At 43.1% G+C, this 12137-nt stretch overlaps 1 protein-coding gene across 1 annotated transcript; it reads left to right on the top strand.

Annotated features, from left to right (window-relative positions):
- Positions 1–733: 733 nt before the first annotated feature.
- opn6b (opsin 6, group member b) lies at positions 734–5938 on the top strand (the record flags this gene model as incomplete). The annotated part of the gene is made up of 6 exons (XM_084181903.1): positions 734–827; positions 1348–1553; positions 2207–2306; positions 2656–2760; positions 4194–4417; positions 5498–5938. The coding sequence occupies 6 exons, from the start codon at positions 734–736 to the stop codon at positions 5936–5938; spliced, it is 1170 nt and encodes a 389-aa protein (XP_084038029.1).
- Positions 5939–12137: the final 6199 nt, after the last annotated feature.

Here is a 12137-nt window from a genome sequence, read left to right on the forward strand (position 1 = left end):
CTGTCTTGCTGTGTAGTGTATCTAGTGTTTCTACCAGGGTTATCCAACGTGTTTAATCTTATTCAAGATCAGGACAGGGTGTTTTAGCAGAGACTTCCTCTTGCACCAAACAAGGATACAAATAAATAATATTTACAGTCTACAAATAGCCCTGTTTGTCTGTTATCCGTTCCCCTTAGGCGATTTGGAGCTGAGCTCGTATGAGCCAAGAAGCCAGTGTCAGTTTAGTTGCTGATCTAGAGTTGTATCATGGAGAACTCACCACTATTATACAAGGTGCTGCTGTTTCTTTTCTATATTGCCCCACACCATAGACTAAGACCACTACCTTGACCAGCTTTAGGTGTCACCAATCAGAGTATGTAGCGGAGTGTATTATTAGCTGACCTGACTTCCGTCGCTAGTGGCTAGCGTTGCATCAGACACTCTCATTAACCGGATCAAGGGATTAGGCTAATGTATGTAGGACACAACCATGCCTGTTCTATTACTGTACACCTGCCTTACATACACAGACAGGGTCATTCTATGGAGAGACTGAGAGGGTGATTCTCAACTCTGTCTCAGTTGGAATTACTACAGAGAATGCTACCATCTACCTAAGGGGTCCCTGGGACACCACTCACTTCACCTGTCCTGGATCAGAACAGACTGGGGTCTTCAGACGGGTGTGTGTGTGTGTGTGTGTGTGTGTGTTTGAAATGAGACCATCGTAAAAGCTTGGAGGGTGCTGATGGAGGACTCCGACATATTCCGTCCTAATGTATCTGTCTACATGGTGTCAGCCGAGGGGGAGACTGCCATTGGTGTTTACTTGTTGATACTAGGTAATTATTCTGTTTACTTTGCCAAACTGCTATAAACCCATACTGTTGATAATATAGTAGATAAATACATGGTGAATGTTATGTTAGTGTTCTTGTATACGTTAGGTAGGTTACTTTCTAAATGTAATCAGTTACTAGTTGCTTGTCCAAAATTGTAATCAGTCATGTAATTTTTGGATTACCCAAACTCTGTAACGTAATCTGATGACTTTCCCGTTAAGAGGTATTAGAAGAAGACATAAAGGATCCATCAAACTCAGACTTGTTCAGGTGCCATAATGTATTTTTTCGCAAACATCCTTTATGAATTTTTAAGTAATCCAAGAAGTAATCATCTAGTTTTTCAAAGTATCTGTAATCTGATTACGATATGTTTACAGGTAACGTATCTGATTACAGTTCTTTTTTTTGTAATCAGATTACATGTAACTGATTACGTGTAATCAGTTACTCCCCAACCCTGTGGGTGACATTGTTATGATATGGTCTAAATAGGATGTTTTTTTGTTTACATTTCCAGAGTGGCTCTCCTGTCTAGGCAATGGAGTGGTGATTCTACTGTTGGTCAAGCAGAGACACAGACTTCAGCCACAAGACTTCCTCACTCTCAATCTGGCTGTGTCCGACGCTGGCGTCGCTATCTTCGGCTACTCCAGAGGGATACTAGAAGTCTTCAACGTGTTCAGGGACGACGGCCTGCTGATCAAGACCATCTGGACCTGCCAGGTACGTTGGTCGGTAGTTGTTTTACCCATATGGGCTTATAAGAAGATTTGTAATGCTAGTTGTTGTTGTTATTATTGAGTTATTATCTTAATGCCTTGAATGAGGTTCAAGAGCACTTCATAGATTTACATTGAAAGCATTTTTGACATTATCCCAGATCTTGGGAAATTCAACACAAAACTACATTAGAGCTATACAGATAAGATCAGTACAATTATAACTTAGAATTTCAGGGAGGAATCAAGAGGTGATCCTGATCTGAATAAGCTCAAGGACAACTTGTACAGTAACATATATTTTATATGGTATTGTAACTTAGCATTTTTGACTATTAAGAAATAAAGTATCAGTTTAACAGGAAATTAAAACAACTTCCCTTAGTACTGTTACCGTGGCTACCCAGGACTCCCACCACTCCACTTGACAGACGACTGGAATAAATGACAGAAAGAAAAACATGACATTCCACCAGAGAAGAGTGTGCTTTTATCCTGCATTAGTCAGTCTACCTGGCTTGTACCCTGAGAGTCTGGTTAGTGGGTGATGACACAACACAGTTTGGAAAGATTCCTTCCTCTCCCTCAGGTTGGCAGAGAGCTGCAGGCACTTCATCCTAATCTCTGTGTGTGTATGTGTGTGTGTGTGTACGTCAGGTGGACGGCTTCCTGATCATGCTCTTTGGGCTCATCAGCATCAACACACTGACAGCCATCAGTGTCATCCGCTACATCAAAGGATGCCAGCCCAGCTATGGTATGTAGTCTATGCTGTGGCCCTGCCAAGCCTGAGGGCTGCTGGCTAGGTTGGGGCTGAAGCCTCCCCTAGTCAAGTTGCTCAGGGTAGGGCACCCTGGCTCAATGGCAGCCATTCCAAACTCATTAGTCTGCTGCTTCAGGTCAAGGCCTTACACTGTTCAGTGCTCCCTGACCGCCGGCTGGCAAGTTGGCTAGATGGCACAGATGGGACTATTAGAGAGAGAATCATAAATCTAATCTCAGTTGTCCTACTTGTTTTTTGTGAAATCACCAAATCATTTGTTTCTTCCCCATGTTTCGTCATATAATACCATCTCTGTTTAGTAACTACATGTCTTGTCTTTCAGCTCATTATATTAACCAATGTAACGTTGCCGTGGTGATTGTGGCGGTGTGGCTGTGTGCCCTCTTCTGGTCTGGAGCGCCCCTGGTGGGCTGGGGGAGTTACACAGGTAGGACCCTGTCAATGTAGTCTCTGAAATCCCAGACCTAGGGAATCAGCACTAGAACATTGGTTACATTGTGGGCCTCTCGTTCGCTTCTCTGATAAAGTAGATACACTACATGACCAAAAGTATGTGGACACCTGCTCGTGAACATCTCATTCCAAAAACATGAGCATTAATATGGAGTTGGTCCCCCCTTTGCTGCTATAACCGCCTCCACTCTTCTGGGAAGGCTTTCCACTAGATGTTGGAATATTGCTGCGGGGACTTGCTTCCATTCAGCCACAAGAGCATTAGTGAGGTCGGGCACTTATGCTGGAGATTAGGCCTGGCTCGCAGTCGGTGTTCCAATACATCCCAAAGTTGTTCGATGGGGTTGAGGTCAGGACTCTGTGCAGGCTAGTCAAGTTCTTCCACACCGATTCCGACAAACCCTTTCTGTATGGACCTCGCTTTGTGCACGGGGGCATTTTCATGCTGAAACAGGAAAGGGCCTTCCCCAAACTGTTGCCACAAAGTTGGAAGCACAGAATTGTCTAGAATGTCATTGTATGCTGTAGCATTACGATTTCCCTTCACTGGAACTAAGGGGCCTAGCCCAAACTATGAAAAACTGCCCCAGACCGTTATTCCTTTACAGTTGGCACTATGCATTGGGGCAGGTAGCTTTCTCGTGGCATCCACCAAACCCAGATTAGTCCGACGGACTGCCAGATGGTGAAGCGTGATTCATCACTCCAGAGAACGCGTTTGCACTGCTCCAGAGTCCAATGGCAGCAAGCTTTACACCACTCCAGCCGACACTTGGCATTGCGAATGGTGATCTTAGGCTTGTATGCGGCTGCTCGGCAATGGAAACCCATTTCATGAAGCTCCTGACGAACAGTTCCTGTGCTGATGTTGCTTCCAGAGGCAGTTTGGAACTCGGTAGTGAGTGTAGCAATTTGCAACCGAGGACAGATTATTTTTACGCGCTACGCGCCTCAGCACTCGGCAGTCCCGTTCTGCGAGCTTGTGTGGCCTTCCACTTTGTGGCTGAGCCATTGTTGCTCCTAGACGTTTCCACTTCACAATAACAGCACTTATAGTTGACCGGGGCAGCTCTAGCACGGCAGAAATTTGACGAACTGACTTGCTGGAAAGGTGGTATCCTATGACGGTGCCAAGTTACTGAGCTCTTCAGTAAGGCCATTCTACTGCCAATGTTTGTCTATGGAGATTGCATGACTGTGTGCTCAATTTTATACACCTGTCAGCAACGGGTGTGGCTGAAATAGCCAAATCTACTAATTTGAAGGGGTGTCCACATACTTTTGTATGTATTGTGTATATTTGTTGTACTATATGCACATACAAAAATATGTGGTTAAAAGGAGTTGATTGATCAATGATCATTATAACCAATCAACCTGGTCAATTCTTTGTTTTCCACCTTGCAGCTCGTAAGTATGGGATGTGTGAGATAGACTGGGTCCAGGCCAGGTTCTCTGTGTCCTACAGACTCTACGTCATCCTCATCTTCACCTTCAACTTCTTCATCCCATTTGTGGTCATATGGTTCTCCTACGTTTCCATCATCCGGGCAGTCAACAACAGCCACAAGTCCAGCAGAGGGGGAGAGGTCAGCGAGAGAGAGAAACAGATGGAGCGCAGTATAACAACAGTGAGTGAGGAAGCCCCCAGTCTACAAACAATTAGTAGCTGCAGGATTGGGTACATATTACATACTGGGGAATGCTGTGGGATTCAAAGTATAAAGTAAATCTAGCATTGTGTCTGCTGATGGTTTGCTCTTTTAGCTATACACTGCTCTTATTTCATTATCATTTTAGGTATTGGTTAGGTCAGTGTTTGTGGCTACTCATGTGTAGTGTACACTCACCGGCCAGTTTATTAGGTGGTACACCGTTCACGAAAATGGATCGCTCCTATAGACACTGAGTCATGTGGCCGTGGCTTGCTATATAATGCAGGCAGACAGGCATTGAGGCATTCAGTTACTGTTCGATTGAACGTTAGAATGGGCAAAACGAGTGACCTAAGCGACTTTGAGCGTGGTATAATCGTTGGTGTCAGACACGCCAGATACAGTATCTCAGAAACGGTCGCCCTCCTGGGCTTTTCACGCACGACAGTGTCTAGGGTTTCCCGAGAATGGTGCGAAAAACAAAAAACATTCAGTCAGCGGAAGTCCTGTGGGTGAAAACAGCTCGTTGATGAGAGGTCAAAGGAGAATGTCAAGAATCGTACCACAAACAGGCAAATAACAGTGCAGTGGTGTGCAGAACGTCATCTCGAAACGCACAACTCGTCGGTCCTTGTCACGGATGGGCTATAGCAGCAGACGACCACACCAGGTTCCACTCCAGCTAAAAACGACAAGAAGCGCCTCCAGTGGGCAAACGATCACCAACACTGGACAAATTGAGGAGTGGAAAAACATTGCTTGGTCCGATGAATCCCAGTTCCTTTTGCGCCAGAGTCAGGATTTGGCGTAAGCAACATGAGTCCATGGACCCATCCTGCCTGGTGTCAACGGTACAGGCTGGTGGCGGCGGTGTCCCACCGTCCAATCTGCAGCAACTGCGTGATGCCATCGCATCAGCATGGACCAACATCCATGTCGAACATTTCTGTGCCCCGAACAATTCAGGCTGTTAAGGAGGCAAAGCGGGGTCCGACCAGGTACCTAATAAACTGTCCAGTGAGTATATATTATACCAACTCCTTCCTCCTCCCCCAGGTGTCTCTGATCCTGTGTTCATCCTTCCTGCTGGCCTGGTCTCCCTACGCGGTCATCTCCATGTGGTCTGCCTGTGGTCACCAGGTGCCTCCTCTCCACAGCATCCTGGCCAGCCTGTTCGCTAAGTCAGCCAGCTTCTACAACCCCTTCATCTACCTGGGCATGAGCTCCAAGTTCAGACAAGACTTCAGAGCCCAGTTCCACTGCCTGCGCCCCAACCCGGACCTCTCCCACAGACCCGACGAGGTGCAGATTGACCTGGACATTATGGAGGTGAATGGAGGGGTGGATGACCTGGACTCTGGGGTGGAGCTGGGTATTGACAGGGGTGTGGAGGAGAGGGGGGAGAACCAGAGGAGTCCTCTTATGCCCCCCATGATAGCCCCCGCTCCCAGTCACCGCCTGTTCCTGAGGAAACTCAGTGACTCTGGACGCCTGTGAGATCTCTGTCTCTCTGTTTCTGTCTCTCTGTTTCTGTTTCTGTCTCTCTGTTTCTGTCTCTCTGTTTCTGTCTCTCTGTCTCTGTCTCTCTGTCTCACTGTCTCTGTTTCTGTCTCCCTGTCTCTCTGACCATGTCTCTCTCTTTCTCTCTCTCTCTCTTATAAAGTACAGGACATGTCCTACGTACTGAGCTACAGCGGAGCTCAGCTTTCACTGTTAACTGTTCACCTCCATAGACATGGGTAACTCACAGTACAGCAACCCTCTGGACTTAAAAAAAAACTTAAATCCAGAGAAGACCTTGGTTTTGATCTCACCTGAATTGTTTGGAATCACTGATATTGAAGGATTTACAGTATGTGGCAAACACTATCAATTTAGGGTCTGAATGAAATCATATCTGTTTCACTGTTTTACATGTTACTCTAAAGCTGTAAATAATGAGTTATTTTTTAAAATAAATCCTTGGTTTTGGTTTGTATGCCGTCCAAAAAATAACTTCCAATAGCTCATCAATCAATGATGACTTGACTTAATACAGTAACTCAACTCAAAAGGGGTTATATCAGGCGCTGATGTTGTACATTAATTCTCAGTCACTCACAGAGGGATTGTGTGCAGAAATAATGAGGTGGAGAAGTGAGAAAAGGCTCTGCCTTGACCTGAAGTCGCTAATCTGGGTTTTGTCCCCCCTCTGCCTTGAGGGAGCTTGGGAAATTGGGAGAATGTGAGCCGGCCCTCACATGGAGACTGGCTGGTGCACAGCTGAATCTGTGGGACCAAGAGGAGAAAGCAGAGAACAACACAGCAACCACAGAATGGAAAGATGGTACTGTTCAATTCAATACAGCTTTATTTGTCCCCATAGTGTAGTGCATCGACACACAGAAACAAGAGGAACAATCCATAGACGTGTAACATAAAAACAATAACTGTGAAAAAAGAACTGCAATAAATATCAAAGAAAAGTGTAAAGTATATGTGCAAATGCAAGTAGGATTACTGTAGTACTGTGGAGTGTACTATACTGTGGCCGGGAATTAGGAAGGATATAGGATATATTGTATGAGGGGGAACTCCACTCCAAAGGCTGTGGTTTTATAAATCAGCTAGTGAGTGTGCTGAATAAATATGACCAGGTCTCACCTCAATAAAACAAAGCCACTGTAATGCAGTTGGGTTCAACAATGGAATTATAACCGAACAAGTTAACAATAGTCTCCCTTTGTAATAATAACCTGTCCCAGATAATGACAAGGTAATGGCTGCCATAAGTCCCCTTTCTCTTCTATGAGTAATTATAAACCACAACACAGTGGTTGTGTCCGAAATGGCAACCTATTCCCTATTTAGTGCATTACTTTTGACCCGGGCCCTGGTCAAAAGTAGTGCACTTTATAGGGAATAGGGTGCCATTATCGACACACCCGTGTCTTCAGAGTGAAAGTTACCTCAGGAGTCCACGGCAGCTGGAATTTCAGCAGGACTAATGACATGGGACAGGCACACAATAACCCATCAGGGGTCCCCATGACTGACCATACACAGCTACCACAGCCCTGCCAACACCACGAGCACGGTGACACAAAATAAACCAATCCCCCCCTCCAAGAAAATACCACAAAAACATCAGCTTGTTAGTGAAATCTCTTAACTTTCTGGAAGAAAGAGCATCTTTAATCTATGTTTGTTTAAATGTGAAATTCAACTTTTTAGATGATAGTTTCTCATGAATTTTACTTTGACAATGTTTAAACAGAAAAGTACAATTCATTTTTCCTCAAAGACATAGGACCATCAATGTTCAAACCTGAAAGCAGTCTGCATTCACAATTTGTACACAGGATGTTGAATTGTTTAGAATGTGCATACCAATATTAATAACAATTTGATGTGCCTTATTGCTTGTGTCTGAATATAAATGCATTTGATATTCCTTGGTCTATGGTGGCATGGTCAGAGGATGAGCCTTGAACTCTGAGTAGGTTGCTGTGTTTCTCCCATGAAGTCTCCCATTACTCTAAACACATTACAGTGGCCCATTCTGCTTGGCCCATGCTGAAACAGCTATGTCACTTCTCTTTTAGTCAGCTCCTTAGTCTCACCCTACATGGCTGAGCATGGAGTCCCAGGCCAAGTTCTCCTTGTGACCATCACCTGCTTACTTGGAAACACCCAGCCAAGCCTACACTCTCCATTAGCTTTATAGTATCATAACTCATACCATGCTGAAATGTTTGTTGGTGTTTTCAATTAGGCAGAGTAATGTACTAGAAACAAATGCACTAAAAGGTGTATATGTAGTGCTGCAGGAGTAATGAGATGTTGTCATTGGAATGTGTGGAATATGTGTCCCATTCCTCAGAGGGAACAACAACTCATTGTACACAGACACCACAGAACAGGTTTTAGATACTCACCTTCTTATGGAATCTATTTCTTTCCATCTTTTTGAATGTCATCAGTGACACTTCACCCCAGGTGATTTATGTGATCGTAGCCTTTTTAAATTTTTATTTATTTTATTTTATTTAACCTTTATTTAACTAGGCAAGTCAGTTAAGAACAAATTCTTATTTACAATGACGGCCTACACCGGCCAAACCCTGACGACGCTGGGCCAATTGTGCGCCGCCCTATGGGACTCCCAATCACGGCCGGTTGTGATACAGCCTGGAATCGAACCAGGGGGTCTGTAGTGACGCCTCAAGCACTGAGATGCAGTGCCTTAGACCGCTGGCGATACACTGGTGCTGTGATGGTAAAAGGCCATACTAACACCTGGACAATGGTCTGATGGCACCCTAGTGGCTTTGGCTTTATCAAGAGGAGAGGTTCAGGTTATCCCTGGTTTATCTGTCTAACGTTGATCTCACTGAGGGCTCTGCTGGGACTCTTTGTCCAAAAGAAAATATTGAGACGTTGGCACATGAGACTCTGCTCTTCTGGAGGACAGAAAGACATGAGGAGAATATCAAGCAGCTGTAAGGGTTGTCATGGTGACTGCCATTTCCTCTTCCTTTTCTTTCTGACAGTGAAAGGGATGGGGATTTTTAGAACAATGATCAACATGTGTGTCTATGGAACATGTGCAGTGCCTTAGGAAAATACTCACACCCCTTGACTTATTCCACATTTTGTTGTCTTACAAAGTGGGATTAAAATTAATTTTCATAAAAAATAAAACACTAATATATCTTGATTACATAAGTAATCCCCGAGTCAATACATTTTAGAATAACCTTTGGCAGTGATTACAGCTGTGCGTCTTTCTGGGTAAGTCTCTAAGAGCTTTCCACACCTGGATTGTGCAACATTTGCCCATTATTCTTTAAAGCTCTGTCAAATTGGTTGTTGATCATTGCTAGACACCCATTTTCGGGTCTTGCCATATATTTCCAAACAGATTTAAGTCAAAACTGTAACTAAGCCACTCAGGAACATCCACTGTCTTCTTGGTAAGCAACTCCAGTGTAGATTTGGCCTTGTGTTCAAGGTTATTGTCCTGCTGAAAGGTGAATTCATCTCCCAGTGTCTGTTGGAAAGCAGACTGAACCAGAAAAACTTTCCAGTCCTTACTGATTACAAGCATACCCATAACATTTGAGTAATTTAGCAGACGCTCTTATCCAGAGCGACTTACAGTTAGTGAGTGCATACATTTTTCATACTGGCCCCCCGTGGGAAACGAACCCACAACCCTGGCGTTGAAAACGCCATGCTCTACCAACTGAGCTACATGGGACTATAACATGATGCAGCCATCACTATGCTTGAAAATATGGAGAGTGTTACTCTGTAACGTATTGTATTAGATTTACCACAAACATAACACTTTCTAGTCAGGACAAAAAGTTAACGGCTTTGCCGCATTTTATGCAGTATTATTTTAGTGCCTTGTTACAAACAGGATGCATGTTTTGGAATATTTGTATTCTGTACAAGCTTCCCTCTTTTCCTCTGTCAATTAGATTAGTGTTATGGAGTAACTACAGTGTTGTTGATCCATCCTCAGTTTTCTCCTATCACAGCCATTCAACTCTGTAACTGTTTTAAAGTCACCATTGGCCTCATGGTAAAATCCCTGAGCGGTTTCCTTCGTCTCCAGCAACTGAGTTAGGAAGGATGCCTGTATTTTTGTAGTGACTTGGTGTATTGATACACCATCCAAAGTGTAATTAATAACTTCACCATGCTCAAAGGGATATTCAATGTCTGCTTTTTTTTAATATTCCCATCTACCCATAGGTGCCCTTCTTTGCTAGGCATTAAAAAACCTTCCTGGTCTTTGTGGTTGAATCTGTGTTTGAAATTCACTGCTCGACTGAGGGACCTTACAGATAATTGTATGTGTGGGGTACAGAGATGAGGTAGTCATTCAAAAATCTTGTTAAACACTATTATTGCACACAGAAAGAGTCCATACAACTTATTAGTGAGTGCATAAATTTTTCATACTGGCCCCCCGTGGGAAACAAACCCACAACCCTGGCGTTGCAAGCGCCATGCTCTACCAACTGAGCTACAGGGGACTATAGCTTATGTGACTTGTTAAGCACATTTTTACTCCTTAACCTATTTAGGCTTGCAATAACAAAGGGGTTGAATACTTATTGACTCAAGACATTTCAGCTTTACATTTTTTATTAATTTCAAAAAATTTCTACAAACACAATTCCACTTTGGCATCATGGGGTATAGGCCAGTGACGAAATATCTCAATTGAATCCATTTCAAATTCAGGTTGTAACACAACGTGGTCACCAAAGCACAGATTGCAGTGTGTATAGTCTTTATGCCAATTAGCAGATACTTTTATCCAAAGCAACTTACAGTATTGAATGCAGATGTTTTAGTACGTGTGATCCCAGCAGGAATCAAACCCACAACCTTGGCATCGCTAGCGCCACGCTTTTATCAACTGAGCCACATAGTAGCACTTAATCTGGACCTCCCAGATGGCAGGATGCTACTGTGTAAAACCCCCATATTAAATACATATTTGGCAGTCTGGAATAACCTCAAAAGGTATTTTCATCTGATGAGACTTAAATTAAACATCTGTCAAAGATCACTAAAAGGGATGGTTATGAAAAAGTAATTTAAAAAGTGTCAGTCCACTTTGCAGTGAAGAGAGAAAAGAGTGCGGAATGTTCTATAACAGTTATTCAAGATGATATCAGATCAGCAAAAAATATATTAAGTATCTTGTTTATTTTGTTATATAATATGTCCTCTTGGTTACTAAAAAGCATTTGGAGAAGGTATTATTGTGTCCTCAAACTGCAACTGAAATGCTTTTGATTTGTTGAGATAGAGTTACCATTCAATAGAAATGTATGACCTTTATTGGAATGGTTGCGTTTATAGTAATCATGTGGTTTGATTGCTGTGTGTGGAGAACCTATTCTTGCACTGGTTACTAAAACCATGATCAATCACAACAATCCTCACATGCAGTATTTGTCTGGTAAAATATGATTACCTACTGAACAGTCTTCTACTGTATGTTTTCTTATATGTTTAATTACTTATAGATTACTTAATCTACCCTATATTCTAACAACCAGGTACCTGAAATCATAACATCCACCTCACTTTATTTGACTAATATTTAATTTCTGGTTAATTTTGAGGCCACCTTATTGTCCTGGCTGCTTGGTTCAGATGTCCCTTCTCAGGTTGAACACAGGTCTCTAGTAGACCCCGCCTCCTCTGATGTCACAGGGAGATGACTGGGAAGTTTGAGGACATTATTTAAGGAGCCAGCTCTCTCTGGAGGCTCAGATGTGATCCAGGAATATTACAAACTTCCAAGGAATAGCACCTTTTTCCTTTCCCCTGCAAGAATTTGGCATTTGGAATCTTAGATCTCAAGGAAACCGTATTCTACAAATTGTCTGTAAGGTGGATTTTTTTTGTTGTTAAATCCCATAGAGACAGAGATGCTCTGTTGTGTTGAACGCATGACTGAACATCGTCCAAGCTGCAGATATCTAACAGTCTAAACAAGAGTGGTGTACTTCTCTATGAATTGATTACCAAAAACTATAAACCTGTTTTATTGCATTGTTAGTTATGTGCTTCTTTCTTATGCATTTCGTCTTATAAATTACTATTAATTGTATGTCTCCAATTATTGAAGAAATGTAAAATGTTTTCCTGCTTGCTTATTTCATTGTAGGTGTTTGGGTCCATC

Source organism: Coregonus lavaretus (assembly GCF_964263955.1).
Source record: "Coregonus lavaretus genome assembly, chromosome: 18".
Classification (NCBI taxonomy): Eukaryota; Metazoa; Chordata; class Actinopteri; order Salmoniformes; family Salmonidae; genus Coregonus; species Coregonus lavaretus.